The 12,681-nt window shown below is 43.2% G+C and overlaps 1 protein-coding gene across 1 annotated transcript; it reads left to right on the plus strand.

The window, feature by feature from the left end:
- Positions 1-6,825: 6,825 nt before the first annotated feature.
- LOC101426567 (granzyme H-like) lies at positions 6,826-9,951 on the plus strand. The gene is made up of 5 exons (XM_012519230.3): positions 6,826-6,929; positions 8,067-8,214; positions 8,709-8,844; positions 9,039-9,296; positions 9,693-9,951. Exons 1-5 carry the CDS (start codon positions 6,875-6,877, stop codon positions 9,834-9,836), a joined length of 741 nt encoding a protein of 246 aa, XP_012374684.2. The 5' UTR covers positions 6,826-6,874; the 3' UTR covers positions 9,837-9,951.
- The last annotated feature ends 2,730 nt before the right edge of the window (positions 9,952-12,681 follow it).

Consider the following 12,681-nt stretch of genomic DNA (forward strand, 5'->3'; position numbering starts at 1 on the left):
GGGGGAGGGCATTGCGTATACGGGAATTACTTGTATTCTCTACGTGACTTTTCTGGATCCTAAAGCTCCTTGAACATAAAATGAAAAAAATAAGACACCGGGGGAATATATGGAAGAAAATGTCACTGTACATACAAGACAGCAGATCTTACAGTGATGAAAGACACAACGTCTAAAAATCTTTTTTTTATTTCAAATTGTTCTAGATTTTTTGTATTTTATTGGTTATTTTTTAAATTATTATTTCACTTTCTTATTAATTTTATTTGGTTGCTTTGCTTGTTTCATTTTTGGAGAGATTTTGAATCACAGAACGGTCACAGCAGTGGTGGGGGAGGATCACTGGTGGGGAGTGTCAGTGATGTGGGGATGCATGTGAAGGGGTGCACCTGGGGCATGCCTCTAAGACATATGAGTATGTTCAAGTGTTCGTGGGACATTGTCTCAGTGGGTGGAGAGTCACACAATAACTGAGTGAATATTGAATTGCCATCCTGGGAAGTTCTGCTACATTCTCTAATAGGACAGCAAGAATCCCCCAAGTACAAGGGCAATGTCTCATGAAGGAAGACAGACCATTATGCCAGGCCCTTGACACTGATGATTGTATTCATGGAACTTATCTTGTGAAATTGAAACTTAGCCTAGTATAATATACTGCCTAAAGTTACCTCCTGAGGGCCTCCTTGTTGCTCAAATGCAGCTTCTCCCTAAGCCAAACTCAGCATATAAACATACTACCTTCCCCGCCAGCGTGGGACATGACTGCCAGGGATGAGTCTCCCTGGCACCGAGGGATTATTACCAAGGACCAACTAGTAATGCATCTGGAAAAAGACATTGACCAAAAGAGGGAAATAGTAAATACAAATAAGTTTTTATGGCAAGGAGGATTTCAAAGTGAGTTGGGAGGTCATTCCAGAGGTTACACTTATACAAGTTTCAGCAGGATCTCATTGACTGCCAGAGTAAACAGTGCCTCAAATAGTGGGGGCTCTGAGATATCCAGAAACTATAAATAGGGCAGACTGCTCAGGAATTCGGCATCCAAATTTATGGAATTTATGCTCCCGGTGTAACAGAGTTAGGCTCATTTATAGGTTCTCTACACATGGCTCTTCTGCCCCTTTTATTTGAACCCATAATTAGCACTATGCTTGATAAATACATGTCTTAAATTTTTGGTCTATCCATGTGCCAGCTGAGCCCTGAATTTCAGCAGAGTTGCAACACCTACTCTCCAGTTCACTGCACTCACCCAGGACAACTAACAAAGAGATGATGGTGGACAACACCCATCCCAAGAAACAGAGGGTGTCTGCAATTGTAAGCAAGATAGATCCATCCATCTGCCCCATGTGGTCTAAGCCCCCTCTCAATTAGAAGCAGAGTGGGCATCACCATCCCAAATTCTCAAGATTGGGGAATGAACAATGGACTAAAGTAGACTTACTATTATTCTACTATAGACCTTTTTATTACTGTAGCAATGGAAGAACTCTTATCATTGATGTAAAGGCAGTGCCTACCAGAGGTTCTAAGGGATGGGAAAGGGAAAAATAGGTGTAATATGGGGGCATTTTTGACATTGGGTTTGTCCTGCATGACACTGCAGTGATAGATACAGGCCATTGCATATTTTGTCATAACTTACAAAATTGTGTGGGACAAAGTATAAACTATAATGTAAATAAACTGCAGTCCATGGTTAGTAGCAAAGGTTCAATATAGATACATCAATTTTAACAAATATACCACACTAATGAAGGATGTTGTTAATATGGGAAAGCATAGGAGGAAGAGCAAGTGGGGCATATGGGAATCCCTTATATTTTTTATGTAACATTTATGTAATCTAAAGCTTATTTAAAATTTTTTAAAAATTAATTTAAAAATAATTTTATTCACAACATCCAGCACTCAGTTACAAATAACCAGACATACTAAAAAAAAATTTTTTTTAATGACTTCAAATTGAAAAGAAAAAATGGACAAGAGAAACAGATCTATAAGCCATCCAGATACTGGAGTTACATGACATCTTTAAAGATTCTATTTACAAATGGGTCACAGTCACAGAACCAGAAGTTAGGACTAGAACATGTTTTGAGAGAATATAATTAAATCCAAATAACAGGATAGTCAAAGATATCCCTTGTGGTAGGCACTATTTTACTTACACCGCATCCACTTCAGCCCACCTGTGACTTGAGCTGCTCCTCAAGTACCCAGGAACCCAAGCATCTCTCAGTTTTTCTGTCTTGAGGTATCTCTGAAGCTGCAAGAATTTGCTCAGTCCAAGAAAAAGCTCAGCCCTGACGTGCACAAGAGCAAGCACAGCCCTCGGGAAAGCCTTCATTCAGCTGGGGATGGAAGTTGGGAGGTAAATGCTCAGCCTTCTGAATGCTGAAGGACAGTTTTGACATCCATTCTATATGGATCCTCAAAGAGTCTCAGACCATTAATCTCCAGTTTCCCACAGCAATAAGCAACTCGATAGTGCATGCTTTATTAGCTCTCCCTCTTTTCCCGTCTCACTCTTCCTACTCTATCAGTCTGCTCTCCTGGAATCACCTCTCAATCACCGGCACTTAAAGCCTCATCATGGGCTCTGCTTTAGAGGGGAAAAATCAAGCTAAGACATACCCAAAACTGTACTAGTTAGTGTCCAACCAAAAAGTCAGAAACCACACCGTATATTTAAAACAAAAGGAATTTGTTAAAGGAAATTGATTAGCTGAGAGAAGTCAAAGGAGAAAAACTGAAACAACCTGCAGAAGTGTAATAGCTAGAAGCTACTACCACTCCTAGCTGGACGGATGAAGAGAACAAGCAGCTTTATCAGAGCCCCAGCTTCACTAGCGTAATCTGAAACCACATCTGGCTTGCCCAGTGAAAACTGAACTCAGAGGGATGCAGTGAAAGCAGTGGCAGAAGGCAACGAATAGCTGCAAATGCCTACATTTAAAAAAGAGGAAAGATCTCAAATCAATAGCCTAACTTTATACTATAAGAAACTAGAAAAAGAGGGGCAAACTAAGCCCAAAGCTAGAAGTAAGGAAATAATAAAAATAAGAGCAGAGATAAATGAAATAGGGAATTGAAATACAATAGAGAAAATCAATGAAACCAAAAGAGGTTCTCTGTAAAGATCAATAAATTGAAAAAACTTTAGGTAAGTTGATTGTATCTGTCAAAATTCTCCAAAGAAACAGAGACAACAGGATACACAAACATACAAACATATATGCACACACATAAATATGTATGTGTAAATTAAAAGATTTGTTTTAAGGTATTGGCTCCTGGAATTGTTGGGACTGGCAAATGCAAAATCTATAAGGTGGGCTGGCAGACTGAAAAGTCAGGCAGGATTTTATGCTGCAGTTATAAGACAGAATTTCTTCTTCTCTGGGAAACCTCGGTTTTTGCTGTAGAGGATATCAACTATTTGGATGAGGCCTACCCACATTGTTGAAGGCAATCTCCTATACTCAAAGTCACCTCATTATAGATGTCAACCACATCTACCAAATACCTTCACAGAAACACCTAGATTAGCATTTGATTAAATAACATGGTACTATAGCCTAGTCAAGTTGACACACCAGACTAACCATAACACTAAGAAAAAAAGAGAAAAAACCCAAATTACTAAAATCAGAAATAAAAGTGGAGGCATTACAACTGACCATACAAAAATAAAAAGTATTATGATCAATTATACACCAAAAAGTTAGATACCTTAGATGAAATGGACAAATAAATAAAAACACACAGCCTATAACTTTATAAAGAGACTGAACCTCCCAAAAAAGAAAAGTCTAGAACAGATGACTTCCCTGGTGAATTCTATCAGTCTGATAAGAATTAACACCAGTCCTGTTCACTCTTCAACAAAATAGAAAAGGAAGGAACACTCCATAAATCAATCTATGAAGCCAGCATTACCCTAATACCAAAGCAAGACAAAGACACTACAAGAAAAGAAAACTAGAGACCAATATCCTTCATTAATAAAGATGCAAAAATCCTCAACAAAATACTAACAAACCAAATCCAGTAGCATACTAAAAGGATTATACATCATGACCACACGGGATTTATCCCAGGAAAGCAAGGGTGGCTCAACAAACAAAACAGCATTCAATGTAACATACCATATTAATAAGATGAAAAAGGGAAACCACATCATAATCTCAATTCAGGCTAAAAAAAAAGATTTGACAAAAGATTTTTCATGATAAAATCCCTGAACACCCCAGGACTAGAAGGAAACTTTTTAAACATAATAAAGAGCATTTACGAAAATTCCACAGCTAATATCACACTCAATGATAAGAGAATAAATGTTATCCCTGATCTCACCACTTCTGTTAAAAGTGTACCAGATGCGGGAACAGGGGTAGCTCAGTGTTTGAGCACCTGCTTCCCATGTGTGAGGTCCAGGGCTCAATCTTTAAAAAATAAAAAAGTGAGCAAAGGACTTAAATGGACATTTCTCCAAAGAAGATATACAAATGATCAAAAAACACATGAAAAGATCCTCAGCATCATTAGTCATCTGGGAAATGCAATGAGATACCACTTCACACTCGGATGGTTATTATTTAAAAACTAAAACAACAAATGTTGGCAAAGATATAGAGAAATTGGAACCAACATACATTGCTGATGGGAATGAAAAGTCATGAAAGTGCTGTGGAAAATAGTTTAGCTACTCCTCAGAAAGTTAAACACAGAATTTGAGTGACCCATCAATTTCACTCCTAAGCATATAACCAAGACAATTGAAAACAGGTGTTCATGCAGAAACTTGTACACAATGTTCATGGCAGTACTATTCCCAATGTCAAAAGGTGGAAACAACCCTAATGCACATCAACAGATGAATGGATAAACAAAATGTGGTATAGCAATGCAGTGGAATATTATTCAGCCTTAAAAAAGAATAAGTACTGATACATGCTATAATATGGGCAAACTGCAAACATTATGTTAAGTGAAAGAAGCCGGACTCAAAAGACCATACATTGCAAGATTTAATTTGTAATAAATCTCCAGCATAGGCCAATTAGACCAATCCATAGATACGGAAAGTAGATTTGTGGTTGTCAGGAACTGAGAGAGGGGAAAAGGGAGTGACTGCTCAATGGGTATGAGGATTCCTTAGGAGTGATGAAAAATTCTGGAACTGGATGGTGATGACAGTTGTACAACAATGTAAATGTACTTATTGTCACTGAATTGTACATTTTTAAATGGTTAAGATGGTGAATTTTGCGTCATGTATATTCTACCGCATTTAAAAAAGAAGATATTCTACGCAACATGTACAGTTACTTCCAACATGTACAATCTGGAAAGAGGGAAATACCAGTACTTAGAGTGGAAAAAACTAACAAACCACACTTCAGCCCAACAATCAAGGTCAACATTAAGAGTTACATTGATAGTATGTACACTCGACATGATATAATGAAAATGGCACTATATTCCTGTGTTCTTCCTTCCAAACACCCATGATTTCAATGTAATCATAACAAAAACATCAGACTAATCCCAGTAAAGAAGCATTCTACAAAATACCTGCTTTTAAAACTGTCAAGACCATTAAAAACAAGGAAAGTCTGAGTATTTGTCATGGCCTAAGGAAACATAATCCCTAAATGTAATGTGGAATTCTGAGTGGGATCCTGGAATAGAAAAAGGAGATTAAGTAAAAACTAAAGAAATCTGAGTAAAGTATGAACTTTAGTTAATAATAATGTATTAATATTGACTCATTAATTCTAAGAAATGTGCCACACTAATGTAAGATGTTAATAACGGGAAACTCAATGTGGGGTACATGTGAATCTTCTGCACCAATATTCCTGTAATTATAAAACTTGTGTTTTAAAAAAGCTTTATTTTTAAAAAATTTTAATGTTATAAGTGAAAACTTTCCTGACAGGGAAGAATGCTTTCCATAGGCTGTTGAAAATAAAAAAAAGGAAAGTTAGACTACCTTAGCAGAATCCCATTATAATTACAAAAATATATATTTGTATGGGAAAAAATTAAAATACAGCAAAATTTTAAAGGTAGTTGTCACTGGTAATTTTAATTTTTGTTTGCTTATTTTTAATACATATGAATAAAACAATAAATGATGCTTACTAATATATTCTTAGTACCATTATGTTTTATTATGTGATAAAATATGGAATATCAAAGAGTATACAGAAATATTATCTTTTTATAATATAGATACATATGTATATCTCCAAAGAAAACTCATTACAATGAAAAATCTTGCATACTCCAGTTACAGGTCTCAACCTCTATCTTATGCCATAAAGATGGTCTCCTCACCCTAATCTTTACCATATTGTACCCTAAGCACAGATTTTCCATCTACTCCAGCAGGCCATCAGCTTTTCGAGGGTAGGACCATTTCTCCTAGATCCCTAGACCCGCCTTGCTAAGTAATTACTCTCACGCTGCCATCAGAATAATAAAAGAATCAAGAGCCAAAGCAATGGCGGCATCCTTGGTTCAATCACTGGGGGGCCTGGCCTTCTGGGGTTCCAGCTCCTCTAATGGCAGCTGCCACAGCCTCAACAGCCTCCACTTTCTTGTTCTTTATTCTGGCTTTCTGCTTGTGACTCAGCAGCAATGGGTGCAAATGTGGTGACCGCACAATTCTCACCTAACTCAAGTCAGAGAGAACATCAGCTTTTGTTGAGGATGCCACTCAACAAAACCAAAGAGCATAGGTCCATTGGGTGAGTGAGCTCACCGAGCATGCCCCTCCTTCCTTCTCCTCCAGGGGCTGAGTCTGGAAGGAGAAAGCACCAGCAGCTCCGACCCGGGCAGACTTTCCAGGAAGATGCGGCAGCTCCTGCTCCTCTCAGCCTTTCTCCTGCCCCTCTGGGTTGGGGCAGGTGAGTAACCCTCCCCATCCCAGAGCCTGAGCCCCTTTCCCAAAATCCCCAGTACTACTGAGCCTTCTGCCTAGAACTGGTAGGGAATTTCTCTTCAGTCTAAAACCAGGAAATTTTGAATCCCAGCTCCCATCCCAAACCCAGTGGAGAGACACTCAACAAGGGCGTTCAGAAGGATGATGTTCCCGAAAAAGTTTAGCAGGGTTCTGTTTCTCTCCCAGTCTCTCCTTTAACACTTAGAAAGTGGGTGGTTCTTGAAAAGGTATTAGGCAGAGAATGTGAAGCTAAAAAAAATAAGTAAATAAAATCCCTCATTCCATCCCAGGAAAGGGAAGCTCAGACACACAGGGCTGGAGAAGTGAGGGTAGTCACTGGACCCAGTTAAATTATTCCTCAGTGCCCTCAATCCCCTCCTCCAGGCTAAGTTGCTGCCCAGGAAAGAGGGTGCAATTGATCTCAGAAGTGTCATGTTGACCGTACCCACGACTCTGACTGTTGCAATGGCACCACCCCAAGGCATTTGCAGTCCATCTTCAGGCTGCTTCTCCACCTCCTCCTGCCTTCCCAGATGCTCAGTTGCTCCACTGTCTTTAGCAGCCCCGTCCCCAACATTTCCTGTAGCCTTGAATCCCATCAGCATTACACTCGCCAAACCTCACCCAAAGGCTAATTGGGAGTCATGCCTTCATGCAAACTTCGAGAGCACCTAGGATGTGCTAAGCCAAGGACAGGAATTACTAGAAAATCCAACTCCATAAGCACATGAGTTGAATATTAGAAAATGACACCAATATGGATGTTAGCAGAGACTCAGGGGATTCTGGGAAACTCATGAAGAAAGAAGGAATCAGGGGAGTCCTGTCTCTACCATCTTGAAGACAGATCCTGCCCCCTCCATTCACGTGTCTGAAGTTGGATGGGCAGGGTAAGCACCGTTCCCCTTTCGCAGAGGGAATTCTGAGGCTTGAGATTAAGAAAAGGCTGTTCTGCGTGCAGGAAATGCTGCCCACGGAACCCGGAAGGATTCCTGTAGCATCTCCAGGCTTTGTCGACTCCATCCCCAAAGTCTGCCTTCCTAAGCCTTCTCTCCTGACCACAGCCTCTCCCAGTTACCCTTCTCCCTGCCTTCCCTTTCAGAGGAGATTATCGGGGGCCACGAGGCCAAGCCCCACTCCCGCCCCTACATGGCGTTTCTTCAGTTTCTGGCTCAGGAGCGTAAGAAGAGGTGTGGTGGTGTCCTGGTACAAGAGGACTTTGTGCTGACAGCTGCTCACTGCTGGGGGAGGTGAGGACCTACAGCCAGCCTACACCTCCTGAGAACCCCGGCAGGGACCCAACCTCTCCCCAGGGACTGAACCCAGAGGAGCACCCTGGGCTTTAGGCAACCGAGGCCCAAGATGGCTCATCAGGGGAAGCATCTGAGAACATAAGGAACATGAAAGGGTGGGAAATAGGACATGTAAGTTCAGGGATCAGATGGTCTGAGGTCAGGGCAGGTGGCACAGTTGAGAAGAGAGGGGATAGGACCACAGTGCCAAAGATGACAACGCTGGAGGTCAAGAGCATGCATTGAGGGTCACAATCCAAACTGGAGCTCCAGGAAGCCCTATGCCTGGGGTCTTTGAGAGGCAGAGTGCAAAGCTCATCCAAAGCCCCTTGTCTTCTTGACTGCCCCTCCACTCCAGCCCTGCCCAGTCTGGGACTGTCCAACCTTCCAGGGTCCTGGGCTGCATCTCCTATGACTCTTACCCTCCACACCTCAACCCGTTCTCTGTGCAGCTCAATAAATGTCACCCTGGGGGCCCACAATATTAAAGAGCAGGAAAGGACCCAGCAGCGCATTCCTGTGAGGAAAGCCATCCGCCACCCAGCCTATAATCCTCAGGTCCTCTCCAGCGACATCATGTTACTGCAGGTAAGGCACACCTGCCTGCTTGCCCTTGCTCTACTGAGTCCAGGGAATTTTTCTACCCATGGACCCCTGTCTCCTCCCTCTTTTCCACCCCGGCTCTCCAATTCCAGTACCCCAAAGTTGGAGAGAAGACAGGGGCAGCCCCTCCAGGGACACCTGGTCAGGGAGGCTCCTGACTTTCTTGCCTCCCCCTGCAGCTGGAGAGAAAGGCCAAACGGACTGCAGCCGTGCGCCCCCTCAGCCTGCCCAGGAGCCAGGCCCAGGTGCGGCCAGGCCAGGTGTGCAGTGTGGCCAGCTGGGGGCAGGTCACAGTGGGTAAATCGACCACTAAACTGCACGAGGTGCAGCTGACCGTGCAGGAAGATCAGACGTGCACCTCCCTCTTTCCCAGCTATTACAGCAAGGCCACCGAGATATGCGTGGGGGACCCAGAGAAGAGGAAGATCAGTTTCCAGGTCAGGTTTCCAGCATCTACTTAGACAAGCCCCAGGGAGGCAGAAGCCTGAGGAGGTCCTGGGGCACTGGGAGTGACCATTCCTCATGGCCTCAGCCTGAGAGTTTGATCCCCAAAACTCCAGTCTCTGGTCTTTCTCCTGTGGGTGAGGGTTGGGATGAGGAGGGATCCATCATCCCACAGCAACCTTATCACTAGAATATTCCTGAGGATTGCAGAGAAAGCTTGGCTTGGGGCAGGCTGGAGTCTGAGAACTAAGGGGCCACTCGGCCCCTGATCACTCAGCACCCGAGCAGAGGCCCCCCACCCCTGCCTTCTCCAAGAGCATGGAGCCCAGATGGTGGGGAGGGCAGGCACTGCAGGAGGCCCAGCTCAGCCCTTCCCTCTCTGTCCACAGGGGGACTCCGGGGGACCCCTCGTGTGTACTAATGAGGCCCACGGGATTTTCTCCTATGGCCAAAAAAACGGGACACCTCCAGGGGTCTTCATCAAGGTCTCACGCTTCCTGCCCTGGATAAAGAAAACAATGAAACGCCGCTAACAGCAGGCGTGACGCTAAGCTTCCTCTGTGACTGACCGCCTTTCCTGGGACAGAGGCAAGAATTCCACAGGAGGGTTTCAGGGTCGTAATAAATGGCTCTCTAGAGTGAAAATGACTGAAGGCTCATTTATTCATTGAACTACGTTCAATGTCACAGCACTGCTCCAGGAAGCCATCTGCTGTCAGATCTCTGGGTTTTTTCTTCCTCTTTTCTCCTCTAGCTTTCCTCCTCCCTAAACCTCACGCAGTTTAGTGTCTCATCAGCTTCTCAATCACACTATCACACTCTTTGGTGTCAGGGCTGAGTCTTATAAAAGGACAATCTTGTCCCCCAAAAATGAATGTCTCCAGTCCTTGGGAACTTTCTATCTCCTCTAAACCAAGCACCTTCATCACCCCCCAACAATTTGGCAGAGAAGCAGGATAGCTCAAGGGACCCAGGAGGCCGAGGAATCTGTTCCCAGTTTCCAGGGCCTCTGTCTTCAGGGGGCAGCTTTTCCCATGGCCCATGACAGTCTGCAGCTCAGGAAACTGGGATGCTCCTCTGAAGGCCCTCATGCTCCATAGGTCCTGTTTCCATGCCCTACCCTGAGCCCACCTCTGAGCTCGGTCAACATCCTTCCTTCCTGACTGACCATCCCACCCAGCCCTGTTTTCCATCTGGCTGCCCCTGGCCACTTTCCCTTCAGCCCACCCTGTTTTGAGCCAGCCCTCCTCTTATCTCCCTCCTAACAACGTTCCCAAAGCCTTATATGGATTCTCCTCTGTTGCTAAGTCTCCATCAGACCTAGGCTTCCAGCCCACCCAACACCTTCCGGAGAGCCAGTTCCACCCCCCCCCCCCCGCAGGGCCGACCCAGACCGTCTGTCCATCCCAGCGTCCCCCAGTGCTCTGCCCTCAGCAGCCTCATCGCTTTTCAGCCTGCAGGGGCCTCGGTGCCCAGGCTCCCCCTGCTGGTAAGCTCCATTATGGCCACCTCGCAAGCCAGAGGTCTCCACAGGCTGTCAAGGACCTGCTTCTATCTACAGGCAAATACTTGTTGATCTCTCTGTTTGTGCCAGACACAGACGGCTGCGTGCCCACCCTAAGGAAACTTACAGTGATGAAAAATCTCCTCCTAAATTCTCCTGGTTCCTTCCACCAGGCAGGTCAGTTTGGCTTGAATGGGTCTGTATTTGAGATCCACAAAAAATAAAATCTATCCTGTTTTGAAAATAATTAAATTATCTGGATTTTATCTGTTGCACATTACGGTTTCACATGCACAGCCTTATTTGGTTCCAGAGGAGCAATGTGTGGAAATTGAAAGAGACTTGGAGACCCTCTGGTCCTGAGGTTTCCAATCTGTGGTCAGTGAATTCCGTGTCTGGAGGTAAGGGAGGGAGGAAGAGGGAAAGGAGCACAGCCTCATCTTTATTGATTCTACACATGGAAGGCACGAACCTCAGTCCACAAACCCAAGAAATGGCACATATCAAGTGCAAGACAGCTAATTCTTTGTGATCCACACGATCTTATTTTAGGCTACTCTGTCCCTCGAGTCGCCACATTAATAAGTTAGACAGGAGAGAATACTATGAATTCATGATAGCTGGGCAAACATTTTAAAAAGAGGAGCAAATTATTAGAAAGAATAAAAAATAAATCACATGAATGTGAAAGCACTAAATCCATCACATTCGGGTTAAAAAAAAAAAAAGCAGCTTATTTTTCACCGAAGGCTGCCAAGTGTTCCCTTGGGGAGCACAGCATTGAGAGAAGCTAAATGCATAAACAGATATGAGGAGGTGAATGGAAGAACCAGGGGATGACTTCGGAGCTCAGCAGTAAAATACGGTGCTGCGGAAGAAGCCATGACTCAAAAGAAATGTAGAGATCCAAGAAACCCAGCCACGAAGAACTCTGTGGAATCCCAGGTGTGAGTCAAAGCCAGCACGGGAAAGCCAAGGATTTCCACCACCCAAGGCAAGAGGCTGCTGCCACACAGCACAGTGTCTGACGGGCCAGTCTTCCTCCTACACCTGACAGAAATGCTTGACCCGGAGTCTAAGCTGCACTGGGACGGAAGACAACGGCCGCGTCGTAAGACTGGCCTGCTCTTGACGGTACATGTGTCCTTAAAATGAACTCTGAGGAAGTTTACCTTCGTTTCTCTCTCTTGATCTACTGGTTTCATTTCCAGGATCTTATCCTTCATAACACCTAAAATGGGGGGTGGGGAGGAAGATGTTCATTATTTAATCATTTAACAGTAGAATCCATACTGGAATCAGTACAAATTCCCAAAACAAATGCAAGTGGTAAAATACTGCACACCCACACTAGACATTTTGCAGCTATTAACATCTACATTACATCAATTGTAAGATATATACCATAATAACATAAGGCATTAATAATAGGGGGAAATGGAGTAGACCTATGGGAATCCCCTATATTTTTATGTAAGTTTTCTGTAATCTAACACCTCTCTAAAAATAGTTTATTATTAAAAAAAAAAAAAAACAGTAAATATCTCTTCCAAGTCCTGCTTAACAGCTGGTATGTTATTTTGAGGGATTTACGTAAAAGATTCACATAAGAACCAACCCCTGGTCATGTCTTCATTTAATAATAATAATAAATGATAAAATAATTTTTAGTCTACATTATGTATGCACTGTTAGAAAAAATTAGGCAACATTAATAGGCAAAATATCAAAAAGTCCTAAAAAAACATATAAAAAAGTAAAACTACTTTATGCAAATTAAAATATTAATAATTTTTATTTATCTGACTGAAAAGGGTTTAAAAGAATAAAACTTAGAATCATTACACCACTGGGAAGATGGCATTCTTACACCC

The sequence above is a fragment of the Dasypus novemcinctus genome, chromosome 3 (assembly GCF_030445035.2).
Source record: "Dasypus novemcinctus isolate mDasNov1 chromosome 3, mDasNov1.1.hap2, whole genome shotgun sequence".
NCBI lineage: Eukaryota > Metazoa > Chordata > Mammalia > Cingulata > Dasypodidae > Dasypus > Dasypus novemcinctus.

Bases quoted from the DNA above. Each gene is read 5' to 3' on its own strand.
- LOC101426567 (XM_012519230.3), top strand. From the start codon at position 6,875: ATGCGGCAGCTCCTGCTCCTCTCAGCCTTTCTCCTGCCCCTCTGGGTT. The intron at 6,930-8,066 runs GTGAGTAACCCT...CTTCCCTTTCAG, and splicing joins GCCCCTCTGGGTTGGGGCAG to AGGAGATTATCGGGGGCCAC. The intron at 8,845-9,038 runs GTAAGGCACACC...CTCCCCCTGCAG, and splicing joins GCGACATCATGTTACTGCAG to CTGGAGAGAAAGGCCAAACG.